The 14,498-nt window shown below is 46.9% G+C and overlaps 1 protein-coding gene across 1 annotated transcript in view; it reads right to left on the bottom strand.

Annotated features, from left to right (window-relative positions):
* Nucleotides 1-14,498, bottom strand: part of LOC115178578 (cAMP-specific 3',5'-cyclic phosphodiesterase 4B-like) — a 45,642-nt gene that overhangs the window by 18,831 nt on the left and 12,313 nt on the right. Inside the window, exons 7-12 of the mRNA XM_029739833.1 lie at nucleotides 13,833-13,998; nucleotides 13,327-13,420; nucleotides 12,730-12,783; nucleotides 11,214-11,371; nucleotides 9,145-9,243; nucleotides 7,500-7,664 (exon numbers count right to left, since the gene is read on the bottom strand). Of these exons, the coding sequence (XP_029595693.1) occupies nucleotides 7,500-7,664; nucleotides 9,145-9,243; nucleotides 11,214-11,371; nucleotides 12,730-12,783; nucleotides 13,327-13,420; nucleotides 13,833-13,998 (736 nt within the window). The remainder of the gene's footprint in view (nucleotides 1-7,499; nucleotides 7,665-9,144; nucleotides 9,244-11,213; nucleotides 11,372-12,729; nucleotides 12,784-13,326; nucleotides 13,421-13,832; nucleotides 13,999-14,498) is intronic.

Genomic DNA, 14,498 nt, shown 5'->3' with positions numbered 1-14,498 from the left:
GAGGGGCCACTAGCTAACCACTAATGGGGGTGATGGTATTATGAGGGGCCACTAGCTAACCACTAATGGGAGTGATGGTATTATGAGGGGCCACCAGCTAACCACTAATGGGGGTGATGGTATTATGAGAGGCCACTATCTAACCACTAATGTGAGTGATGGTATTATGAGGGGCCACTAGCTAACCACTAATGGGAGTGATGGTATTATGAGGGGCCACTAGCTAACCACTAATGTGAGTGATGGTATTATGAGGGGCCACTAGCTAACCACTAATGGGAGTGATGGTATTATGAGGGGCCACTAGCTAACCACTAATGGGGGGTGATGGTATTATGAGGGGCCAATAGCTAACCACTAATGTGAGTGATGGTATTATGGGGGGCCACTAGCTAACCACTAATGGGGGTGATGGTATTATGAGGGGCCACTAGCTAACCACTAATGTGAATGATGGTAGTATGAGGGGCCACTAGCTAACCACTAATGGGAGTGATGGTATTATGAGGGGCCACTAGCTAACCACTAAAGGGAGTGATGGTATTATGAGGGGCCACTAGCTAACCACTAATGGGGGTGATGGTATTATGAGGGGCCACTAGCTAACCACTAATGTGAGTGATGTTATTATGAGGGGCCACTAGCTAACCACTAATGGGGGTGATGGTATTATGAGGGGCCACTAGCTAACCACTAATGTGAGTGATGGTATTATGAGGGGCCAGTAGCTAACCACTAATGGGGGTGATGGTATTATGAGGGGCCACTAGCTAACCACTAATGTGAGTGATGGTATTATGAGGGGCCACTAGCTAACCACTAATGGGGGTGATGGTATTATGAGGGGCCACTAGCTAACCACTAATGTGAGTGATGGTATTGTGAGGGGCCACTAGCTAACCACTAATGGGGGTGATGGTATTATGAGGGGCCACCAGCTAACCACTAATGGGGGTGATGGTATTATGAGGGGCCACTAGCTAACCACTAATGTGAGTGATGGTATTATGAGGGGCCACTAGCTAACCACTAATGGGAGTGATGGTATTATGAGGGGCCACTAGCTAACCACTAAAGGGAGTGATGGTATTATGAGGGGCCACTAGCTAACCACTAATGGGGGTGATGGTATTATGAGGGGCCACTAGCTAACCACTAATGTGAGTGATGGTATTATGAGGGGCCACTAGCTAACCACTAATGGGGGGTGATGGTATTATGAGGGGCCACTAGCTAACCACTAATGGGGGTGATGGTATTATGAGGGGCCACTAGCTAACCACTAATGGGGGTGATGGTATTATGAGGGGCCACTAGCTAACCACTAATGGGAGTGATGGTATTATGAGGGGCCACTAGCTAACCACTAATGGGAGTGATGGTATTATGAGGGGCCACTAGCTAACCACTAATGGGAGTGATGGTATTATGAGGGACCACTAGCTAACCACTAATGGGGGTGATGGTATTATGAGGGGCCACTAGCTAACCACTAATGTGAATGATGGTAGTATGAGTGGCCACTAGCTAACCACTAATGGGAGTGATGGTATTATGAGGGGCAACTAGCTAACCACTAATGGGAGTGATGGTATTATGAGGGGCCACTAGCTAACCACTAATGTGAATGATGGTATTATGAGGGGCCACTAGCTAACCACTAATGTGAGTGATGGTATTATGAGGGGCCACTAGCTAACCACTAATGGGAGTGATGGAATTTTGAGGGGCAACTAGCTAACCACTAATGGGAGTGATGGTATTATGAGGGGCCACTAGATAACCACTAATGGGGGTGATGGTATTATGAGGGGCCAGTAGCTTACCACTAATGTGAGTGATGGTATTATGAGGGGCCACTAGCTAACCACTAATGGGGTGATGGTATTATGAGGGGCCACTAGCTAACCACTAATGGGGGTGGTGGTATTATGAGGGGCCACTAGATAACCACTAATGGGGGTGATGGTATTATGAGGGGCCAGTAGCTTACCACTAATGTGAGTGATGGTATTATGAGGGGCCACTAGCTAACCACTAATGGGAGTGATGGTATTATGAGGGGCCACTAGCTAACCACTAATGGGGGCGATGGTATTATGAGGGGCCACTAGCTAACCACTAATGTGAGTGATGGTATTATGAGGGGCCACTAGCTAACCACTAATGTGAGTGATGGTATTATGAGGGGCCACTAGCTAACCACTAATGGGGGTGATGGTAATATGAGGGGCCACTAGCTAACCACTAATGGGGGGTGATGGTATTATGAGGGGCCAGTAGCTAACCACTAATGTGAGTGATGGTATTATGAGGGGCCACTAGCTAACCACTAATGGGGGTGATGGTATTATGAGGGGCCACTAGCTAACCACTAATGTGAGTGATGGTATTATGAGGGGCCACTAGCTAACCACTAATGGGGGTGATGGTATTATGAGGGGCCACTAGCTAACCACTAATGGGAGTGATGGTATTATGAGGGGCCACTAGCTAACCACTAATGTGAGTGATGGTATTATGAGGGGCCACTAGCTAACCACTAATGTGAGTGATGGTATTATGAGGGGCCACTAGCTAACCACTAATGGGGGTGATGGTATTATGAGGGGCCACTAGCTAACCACTAATGGGGGTGATGGTATTATGAGGGGCCACTAGCTAACCACTAATGTGAGTGATGATATTATAAGGTACCACTAGCTAACCACTAATGTGAGTGATGGTATATGAGGGGCTACTAGCTAACCACTAATGGGAGTGATGGTATTATGAGGGGCCACTGGCTAACCACTAATGGGAGTGATGGCATTATGAGGTACCACTAGCTAACCACTAATGTGAGTGATGGTATTATGAGGGGCCACTAGCTAACCACTAATGTGAGTGATGGTATTATGAGGGGCCACTAGATAACCACTAATTGGGGTGATGGTATTATGAGGGGCCACTAGCTAACCACTAATGGGAATGATGGTATTATGAGGGGCCACTAGCTAACCACTAATGGGGGTGATGGTATTATGAGGGGCCACTAGCTAACCACTAATGTGAGTGATGGTATTATGAGGGGCCACTAGCTAACCACTAATGGGGGTGATGGTATTATGAGGGGCCACTAGCTAACCACTAATGTGAGTGATGGTATTATGAGGGGCCACTAGCTAAGCACTAATATGAGTGATGGTATTATGAGGGGCCACTAGCTAACCACTAATGGGGGTGATGGTATTATGAGGGGCCACTAGCTAACCACTAATGTGAGTGATGGTATTATGAGGGGCCACTAGCTAACTACTAATGGGGGTGATGGTATTATGAGGGGCAGCTAGCTAACCACTAATGGGGGTGATGGTATTATGAGGGGCCACTAGCTAACTACTAATGGGGGTGATGGTATTATGAGGGGCCACTAGCTAACCACTAATGGGGGTGATGGTATTATGAGGTACCACTAGCTAACCACTAATGGGGGTGATGGTATTATGAGGGGCCACTAGCTAACCACTAATGGGGGTGATGGTATTATGAGGGGCCACTAGCTAACCACTAATGGGAGTGATGGTATTATGAGGGGCCACTAGCTAACCACTAATGGGGGTGATGGTATTATGAGGGGCCACTAGCTAACCACTAATGGGAGTGATGGTATTATGAGGGGCCACCAGCTAACCACTAATGGGGGTGATGGTATTATGAGAGGCCACTATCTAACCACTAATGTGAGTGATGGTATTATGAGGGGCCACTAGCTAACCACTAATGGGAGTGATGGTATTATGAGGGGCCACTAGCTAACCACTAATGTGAGTGATGGTATTATGAGGGGCCACTAGCTAACCACTAATGGGAGTGATGGTATTATGAGGGGCCACTAGCTAACCACTAATGGGGGTGATGGTATTATGAGGGGCCAATAGCTAACCACTAATGTGAGTGATGGTATTATGGGGGGCCACTAGCTAACCACTAATGGGGGTGATGGTATTATGAGGGGCCACTAGCTAACCACTAATGTGAATGATGGTAGTATGAGGGGCCACTAGCTAACCACTAATGGGAGTGATGGTATTATGAGGGGCCACTAGCTAACCACTAAAGGGAGTGATGGTATTATGAGGGGCCACTAGCTAACCACTAATGGGGGTGATGGTATTATGAGGGGCCACTAGCTAACCACTAATGTGAGTGATGTTATTATGAGGGGCCACTAGCTAACCACTAATGGGGGTGATGGTATTATGAGGGGCCACTAGCTAACCACTAATGTGAGTGATGGTATTATGAGGGGCCAGTAGCTAACCACTAATGGGGGTGATGGTATTATGAGGGGCCACTAGCTAACCACTAATGTGAGTGATGGTATTATGAGGGGCCACTAGCTAACCACTAATGGGGGTGATGGTATTATGAGGGGCCACTAGCTAACCACTAATGTGAGTGATGGTATTGTGAGGGGCCACTAGCTAACCACTAATGGGGGTGATGGTATTATGAGGGGCCACCAGCTAACCACTAATGGGGGTGATGGTATTATGAGGGGCCACTAGCTAACCACTAATGTGAGTGATGGTATTATGAGGGGCCACTAGCTAACCACTAATGGGAGTGATGGTATTATGAGGGGCCACTAGCTAACCACTAAAGGGAGTGATGGTATTATGAGGGGCCACTAGCTAACCACTAATGGGGGTGATGGTATTATGAGGGGCCACTAGCTAACCACTAATGTGAGTGATGGTATTATGAGGGGCCACTAGCTAACCACTAATGGGGGTGATGGTATTATGAGGGGCCACTAGCTAACCACTAATGGGGGTGATGGTATTATGAGGGGCCACTAGCTAACCACTAATGGGGGTGATGGTATTATGAGGGGCCACTAGCTAACCACTAATGGGAGTGATGGTATTATGAGGGGCCACTAGCTAACCACTAATGGGAGTGATGGTATTATGAGGGGCCACTAGCTAACCACTAATGGGAGTGATGGTATTATGAGGGACCACTAGCTAACCACTAATGGGGGTGATGGTATTATGAGGGGCCACTAGCTAACCACTAATGTGAATGATGGTAGTATGAGTGGCCACTAGCTAACCACTAATGGGAGTGATGGTATTATGAGGGGCAACTAGCTAACCACTAATGGGAGTGATGGTATTATGAGGGGCCACTAGCTAACCACTAATGTGAATGATGGTATTATGAGGGGCCACTAGCTAACCACTAATGTGAGTGATGGTATTATGAGGGGCCACTAGCTAACCACTAATGGGAGTGATGGAATTTTGAGGGGCAACTAGCTAACCACTAATGGGAGTGATGGTATTATGAGGGGCAACTAGCTAACCACTAATGGGAGTGATGGTATTATGAGGGGCCACTAGCTAACCACTAATGTGAGTGATGGTATTATGAGGGGCCACTAGCTAACCACTAATGGGGGTGATGGTATTATGAGGGGCCACTAGCTAACCACTAATGGGGGTGATGGTATTATGAGGTACCACTAGCTAACCACTAATGGGGGTGATGGTATTATGAGGGGCCACTAGCTAACCACTAATGTGAATGATGTTATTATGAGGGGCCACTAGCTAACCACTAATGTGAGTGATGGTATTATGAGGGGCCACTAGCTAACCACTAATGGGAGTGATGGTATTATGAGGGGCCACTAGCTAACCACTAATGGGAGTGATGATTTGGCCTTCTTTTAACAGGCATAAAAGTGCCTTCGGAACGTATTCAGACCCCCTTGACTTTTCTACATTTTCTTACGTTACAGCCTTACTCTAAAATGGATTAAAAAAAATAATCCTCAGCAATATACACACAAAACCCCATAACGACAAAGCAAAAACTGGTTTTTAGAAATCTTTGCAAATGTATTAAAAATAAAAACAGAAATACCTTATTTACATAAGTATTCAGTCCCTTTGCTATGATACTCGGAAATTGACCTCCGGTGCATCCTGAATCCATTGCTCATCCTTGAGATGTTTCTACAACTTGATTGGAGTCCACCTGTGGTAAATTCAATTGATTGGACATGATTTGGAAAGGCACACACCTGTCTATGTAAGGTTCCAGTTGACAGTGCATGTCAGAGCAAAAACCAAGTCATGAGGTCGAAGAAATTGTCCATTGAGCTCCGAGACACGATTGTGTCGATGCACAGATCAGGGGAAGGGTACCAAAAAATGTCTGCAGCATTGAAGGTCCCCAAGAACACAGTGGCCTCCATCATTCTTAAATGGAAGAAGTTTGGAACCACCAAGACTCTTTCTAGTGCTGACCCCCTGGCCAATCTGAGAAATCGGGGGAGAAGGGCCCTGGTCAGGGAAGTGACCAAGAACCCGATGGTCACTGACAGTGCGTCCAGAGTTCCTCTGTGGAGATGGGAGAACCTTCCAGAAGGACAACCATCTCTGCAGCACTCCACCAATCAGGCCTTTATGGTAAAGTGGCCAGACAGAAGCCACTCCTCAGTAAAAGGGTCATGACATCCCACTTGGAGTTTGCCAAAAGAGAAACAAGATTATCTGGTCTGATGAAACCAAGATTAAACTCTTTGGCCTGAATGCCAAGCGTCACGTCTTGGGGAAACCTGGCACCATCCCTACGGTGAAGCATGGTGGTGGTAGCATCATGCTGTGGGGATGTTTTTCAGCGGCAGGGACTGGGAGACTAGTCAGGATCAAGGCAAAGATGAACGGAGCAAAGTATAGAGAGATCCTTGATGAAAACTTGCTCCAGAGCGCTCAGGACCTCAGACTGGGGTGAAGATTCACCTTCCAACAGGACAACAACCTTAAGCACACAGCCAAGATAACGCTGGAGTGGCTACGGGACAAGTCTCTGAATGTCCTTGAGTGGCCCAGCCAGAGACCGGACTTGAACACTATCGAACATCTCTGGAGAGACCTGAAAATAGATGTCTAAAAAACAGGTTTTGCTTTGTCATTATGGGGTATTGTGTGTAGATTGATGTGGAAAAGTTTAATCAATTTTAGAATGAGGCTGTAACGTAAAAAAATGTTTAAAAAGTGAAGGGGTCTGAATAGTTTCTGGAGGCGCTGCATATATCACTGTATATATCGCTGTATATATTACTGTATCTATCACTGTATATATCGCTGTATATATTACTGTATATATCACTGTATATATTACTGTATATATATATCACTGTATATATTACTGTATATATATCACTGTCTATATATCACTGTATATATTACTGTATATATCACTGTATATATATCGCTGTATATATTACTATATATATATCGCTGTATATTACTGTATATATATCACTGTATATATTACTATATATATCACTGTATATATCACTGTATATATATCACTGTATATATTACTGTATATATTACTGTATATATATATCGCTGTATATATTACTGTATATATTACTGTATATATCACTGTATATATCGCTGTATATATCGCTGTATATATCACTACAGGTGGCTCACGTCTAGTGCGGGTGTGGAGAGGAGGACATGTGTGGACTGGCAGACGTCGGCGGCGTGCAGGCTGTTGTGGTAGGCCACGTTGCCATGGTAATGGTCTTCCAGGGTCATCACGTAGGTCACGAAGGTGTCGACGGGGATACGGAACGTCTTGAGGAGATCACGTTCCTACAGGGGGACATGAGGGGTTAATACACACTGACACACACATGCATGAACACACACACACACACACACTTGCATGAACACACACACACACACTTGCATGAACACACACACCCACCTGCATGAACACACACCCACATGCATGAACACACACACACACATACACACACTTGCATGAACACACACACTTGCATGAACACACATACGCACACATGCATGAACACACACACTTGGTCATTTCTTCAGCCAATCATCTTTATTTAATATTGATTCATTATTGCAATAATGAATCCGTCGACCCCACCAGTCTGGACTGTTGTGCCGAGAGCCTAACCTTTACAGACCATGCTGTTTCTTATATACCTCAGACCAAGACTGCTCAGTCATAGCTGGTTCAACCCCCCCCCCATATAGATTGGGGGGCACCATAAGCCCCTTTGGGCTCATCCTGTCTTTATCTGCCCCTGGCGTTATCTTAACCCCCGACCCCGGCCTAATTTCCCAGATGCCAGGATGTCTAAGGACCATTGAGGCCTTTGTTCTACTCCTCTCTATCCCAGCTAAAACATACACCATATCTTGTCTATGGAATGCAGGCTCAATCAGACCGGAGACATATGTCTCACCTGCACCACTAATCATAGCCTGGAATGTGGCTGTTTGGTTTATCACCGTGACATCAGTCAATTATCAGCTTCAAGCCATCTCTGGTAAAACCCCTGTCCTCGACACCCAGACTAGCTGCAGGGAGCTAGAGAGGACACCCAGACTAGCTGCAGGGAGCTAGAGTGGACACCCAGACTAGCTGCAGGAAGCTAGAGAGGACACCCAGACTAGCTGCAGGGAGCTAGAGTGGACACCCAGACTAGCTGCAGGGAGCTAGAGAGGACACCCAGACTAGCTGCAGGGAGCTAGAGAGGACACCCAGACTAGCTGCAGGGAGCTAGAGTGGACACCCAGACTAGCTGCAGGGAGCTAGAGTGGACACCCAGACTAGCTGCAGGGAGCTAGAGTGGACACCCAGACTAGCTGCAGGGAGCTAGAGTGGACACCCAGACTAGCTGCAGGGAGCTAGAGTGGACACCATAAAACTCAGCATTAGCAGGACAGAAATATCTTACTGTTTGTTAAGTAAATAATTCTTACATATCCAACAAATAAGGTGTCTACATCATTTTTCTATCACACACACATGTCTTTTTGACTAGCCTTGTGGGGATCAAAATAACCTAACCTCAACCTTAACCCCAAACCTAACCCTGAAACTAAACCTAACCCTGAAACTAAACCTAACCCTAACCCTGAAACTAAACCTAACCCTAACCCTAAAACTAAACCTAACCCCTAAGCCTAAAATAGCCTTTTTCCTTGTGCGGACCGGCAAAATGTCCCCACTTCTCGGAATTTTACTTGTTTCCCTATCTGGTCCCTAGAAGGATAGTAAACCAAAGCACACACACACAGCGTGTCTAACTCCATGTACCTGGAAGATGGCGTACATGATGCAGCTGAGAGGTCTGCTGTTGGAGAACTCTGACACTCTGAAGATGTTAAAACTCCACTTGTCCAGGTCCTCTAGCTCCTACACACACACACACACACACACACACACACACACACACACACACACACACACACACACACACACACACACACACACACACACACACACACACACACACACACACACACACACACACACACACACACACACACACACACACACACGCAGACACAGACAGACACACACACACGCAAGCAAGCAGGCACACACAAAGAGAGAGTGTGAAGCCTTGAGTGAGGTAATGAGCTGAGTCTAGTAACCTTGACTGATTGACTGAGAAGGTATTTGTGTATGTACAGTCGTGGCCAAAAGTTTTGAAAATGACACAAATATTAATTTTCACAAAGTCTTCTGCCTCAGTTTGTATGATGGCAATTTGCAAACACTCCAGAATGTTATGAAGAGTGATCAGATGAATTGCAAAGTCCCTCTTTGCCATGCAAATGAACTGAATCCCCAAAAAACATTTCCACAAAATTTCAGCCCTGCCACAAAAGGAACAGCTGACATCATATCAGTGATTCTCTCATTAACACAGGTGTGAGTGTTGATGAGGACAAGGCTGGAGATCACTCTATCATGCTGATTAAGTTCAAATAACAGACTGGAAGCTTCAAAAGGAGGGTGGTGCTTGGAATCATTGTTCTTCCTCTGTCAACCATGGTTACCTGCAAGGAAACACGTGCTGTCATCATTGCTTTGCACAAAAAGGGCTTCACAGGCAAGGATATTGCTGCCAGTAAGATTGCACCTAAATCAACCATTTATCGGATCATCAAGAACTTCAAGGAGAGCAGTTCAATTGTTGTGAAGAAGGCTTCAGGGCGCCCAAGAAAGTCCAGCAAGCGCCAGGACTGTCTCCTAAAGTTGATTCAGCTGCGGGATCGGGGCACCAACAATACAGAGCTTGCTCAGGAATGGCAGCAGGCAGGTGTGAGTGCATCTGCACGCACAGTGAGGCGAAGACTTTTGGAGGATGGCCTGGTGTCAAGAAGGGCAGCAAAGAAGCCACTTCTCTCCATGAAAAACATCAGGGACAGACTGATATTCTGCAAAAGGTACAGGGATTTGACTGCTGAGGACTGGGGTAAAGGCCTTTTCTCTGAATCCCCTTTGCGATTGTTTGGGGCATCCGCAAAAAAGCTTGTCTGGAGAAGACAAGGTGAGCGCTACCATCAGTCCTGTGTCATGCCAACAGTAAAGCATCCTGAGACCATTCATGTGTGGTGTTGCTTCTCAGCCAAGGGAGTGGGCTCACTCACAATTTTGCCTAAGAACACAGCCATGAATAAAGAATGGTACCAACACATCCTCCGAGAGCAACTTCTCCCAACCATCCAGGAACAGTTTGGTGACGAACAATGCCTTTTCCAGCATGATGGAGCACCTTGCCATAAGGCAAAAGTGATAACTAAGTGGCTCGGGGAGCAAAACATCAATATTTTGGGTCCATGACCAGGGAACTCCCCAGACCTTATTCCCATTGAGACCTTGTGGTCAATCCGCAAGAGGCGGGTGGACAAACAACACCCCACAAATTCTGACAAACTCCAAGCATTGATTATGGAAGAATGGGCTGCCATCAGTCAGGATGTGGCCCAGAAGTTAATTAACAGCATGCCAGGGCGGATTGCAGAGGTCTTGAAAAAGAAGGGTCAAACACTGCAAATATTGACTCTTTGCATGAACTTCATGTAATTGTCAATAAAAGCCTTTGACACTTATGAAATGCTTGTAATTATACTTCAGTATTCCTTAGTAACATCTGCCAAAAATATCTAAAGACACTGAAGCAGCAAAGTTTGTGGAAATTAATATTTGTGTCATTCTCAAAACTTTTGGTCACGACTGTATGTGTGTGTACGTACGTGTTATGGTGCGTGCCTTTGCGCGTGTGTGTGTGTGTGTGTGTGTATGTGTGTGTGTGTGTGTGCGCGCGCATGTGTGCATGTGTGTGTATGCATATGAGCGAGCCTTGCATACTTTACCCTGGCTAGCTGGTCCTCCTGTTCAGTGTTGACTCCAAAGCGCGGGACAGAAGAGGACGACAGAGTGGAGCTGTGGGACAGATTCCTCACTCCGCTAATCTGACTCATAGACTTCTCCTTTAGACTAGGGGACGGCAGCTCCACCTCGTTGGGCTGGTCTAGGGGTTAGAGACACACATAGACTTCTCCTTTAGACTAGGGGACGGCAGCTCCACCTCGTTGGGCTGGTCTAGGGGTTAGAGACACACATAGACTTCCCCTTTAGACTAGGGGACGGCAGCTCCACCTCGTTGGGCTGGTCTAGGGGTTAGAGACACACATAGACTTCCCCTTTAGACTAGGGGACGGCAGCTCCACCTCGTTGGGCTGGTCTAGGGGTTAGAGACACACATAGACTTCCCCTTTAGACTAGGGGACGGCAGCTCCACCTCGTTGGGCTGGTCTAGGGGTTAGAGACACACATAGACTTCTCCTTTAGACTAGGGGACGGCAGCTCCACCTCGTTGGGCTGGTCTAGGGGTTAGAGACACACATAGACTTCCCCTTTAGACTAGGCGACGGCAGCTCCACCTCGTTGGGCTGGTCTAGGGGTTAGAGACACACATAGACTTCCCCTTTAGACTAGGGGACGGCAGCTCCACCTCGTTGGGCTGGTCTAGGGGTTAGAGACACATAGACTTCTCCTTTAGACTAGGGGACGGCAGCTCCACCTCGTTGGGCTGGTCTAGGGGTTAGAGACACACATAGACTTCTCCTTTAGACTAGGGGACGGCAGCTCCACCTCGTTGGGCTGGTCTAGGGGTTAGAGACACACATAGACTTCCCCTTTAGACTAGGGGACGGCAGCTCCACCTCGTTGGGCTGGTCTAGGGGTTAGAGACACACACAGACTTCCCCTTTAGACTAGGGGACGGCAGCTCCACCTCGTTGGGCTGGTCTAGGGGTTAGAGACACATAGACTTCCCCTTTAGACTAGGGGACGGCAGCTCCACCTCGTTGGGCTGGTCTAGGGGTTAGAGACACATAGACTTCTCCTTTAGACTAGGGGACGGCAGCTCCACCTCGTTGGGCTGGTCTAGGGGTTAGAGACACATAGACTTCTCCTTTAGACTAGGGGACGGCAACTCCACCTCGTTGGGCTGGTCTAGGGGTTAGAGACACACATAGACTTCTCCTTTAGACTAGGGGACGGCAGCTCCACCTCGTTGGGCTGGTCTAGGGGTTAGAGACACACATAGACTTCTCCTTTAGACTAGGGGACGGCAGCTCCACCTCGTTGGGCTGGTCTAGGGGTTAGAGACACACATAGACTTCCCCTTTAGACTAGAGGACGGCAGCTCCACCTCGTTGAGCTGGTCTAGGGGTTAGAGACACACATAGACTTCCCCTTTAGACTAGGGGACGGCAGCTCCACCTCGTTGGGCTGGTCTAGGGGTTAGAGACACACATAGACTTCTCCTTTAGACTAGGGGACGGCAGCTCCACCTCGTTGGGCTGGTCTAGGGGTTAGAGACACACATAGACTTCTCCTTTAGACTAGGGGACGGCAGCTCCACCTCGTTGGGCTGGTCTAGGGGTTAGAGACACACATGTTATACACACACTAGCGCAGGCAGATTGATATACCCAGGACACAGAAATGTACGGGCGGCCAAGTACAGGTAGACAGGTATAGTGATGTAGAACGGTATAGACAGGTATGAACAGACAGACAGGTATGAACAGACAGGTAAATACACAGACAGGTATGAAGAGACAGGTAAATACACAAACAGGTAAATACACAGACAGGTATGAACAGATAGACAGGTATGAACAGACAAACAGGTATGAACAGACAGACAGGTATGAACAGACAGACAGGTATTAACAGACAGACAGGTATTTACAGACAGACCGGTATGAACAGACAGGTAAATACACAGACAGGTATGGACAGACAGGTATGAACAGATAGACAGGTATTAATAGATAGGCAGGTATTAACAGACAGACAGGTATGAACAGACAGGTAAATACACAGACAGGTATGAACAGACATACAGGTATGAACAGACAGGTTAATTCAGGTACGTACAGGTAACTACAGGCATATCCAGGTAGGTGTACTCACCCATGAAGGTGCTGGAGATGTACTCAGACACCTGGTTACCCGAACGACTCATCTCTGATAGGTGAGACAGCTCCCTGTTTAACATCCTCTTAAACTGAGGGAGGGAGGGAGGGAGAAAAAGGGGGGAGCAGTTTGAGGATGTTTTACTGTGTGGTTAGTCAGTTCTACTGCTCATAAGTGTTGAAGCTGTGCTGAGATTATATCATGGTTGTGTTGTGGTTATATCATGGTTGTGGTTATATCATGTTGCGTTGTGGTTATATCATGGTTGTGTTGTGGTTATATCACGGTTGTGGTTATATCATGGTTGTGTTGTGGTTATATCATGGTTGTGTTGTGGTTATATCATGGTTGTGCTGTAGTTATATCATGGTTGTGTTGTGGTTATATCATGGTTGTGTTGTGGTTATATCATGGTTGTGTTGTGGTTATATCATGGTTGTGTTGTGGTTATTTCATGGTTGTGTTGTGGTTATATCATGGTTGTGGTTATATCGTGGTAGTACCTTGTTGGAGGCCATATCGCTGACAGAGCGGTGAGTCTGGATGGTCTCTAGCTGGTCCAGACACCAGTCCAGCTCCTCCAGAGTGTCTGTAGCCAGCTGCTCATACTGTTGATCTGATAGAGCTGCTCTGGGGTTGTGGGGCGCTACACCGCCCAGTGGAGACCTCCTGTGGACAAGACAGGGAATTACACCAACCAGTTAGAACTCAAGGGGTTACAATAGCTTGACATTGTCTGGGAGTGAAGTTCAGACTGAGGGAGGCGGGAGAGAGAGGGGGGGAATATTAAACATCGGTGTTGTTCGAGGCCCATTGAAAGGCCCACTGAAAGGCCCATTGAAAGGCCCATTGAAAGGCCCATTGAAAAGTGGTGAGTAAATGTGACCCATAACTATCATTATTGTTATTGGCTAGTCGAGGTAGACAGACAGCCAATTACATCGACGAGCTACATGTCACATCAGTTATCAGTTACAAACCATTTACATGCAAAACACACATTTTAATTGGCTAGCTATCTGGGTAAATGAGGTAGGAAACTCTCAATAACCAAATGGAAGCCCTATGGGGTCCTGGTCTAAAGTAGATCACTACATAGCAGCCCTATGGGGTCCTGGCCTAAAGTAGATCACTATATAGCAGCCCTATGGGGTCCTGGTCTAAAGTAG

The sequence above is a fragment of the Salmo trutta genome, chromosome 38 (assembly GCF_901001165.1).
Source record: "Salmo trutta chromosome 38, fSalTru1.1, whole genome shotgun sequence".
Classification (NCBI taxonomy): Eukaryota; Metazoa; Chordata; class Actinopteri; order Salmoniformes; family Salmonidae; genus Salmo; species Salmo trutta.
The sequence above is the reverse complement of the archived record's forward strand: the minus strand, read 5'-3'. Positions and strand labels throughout refer to the sequence as shown.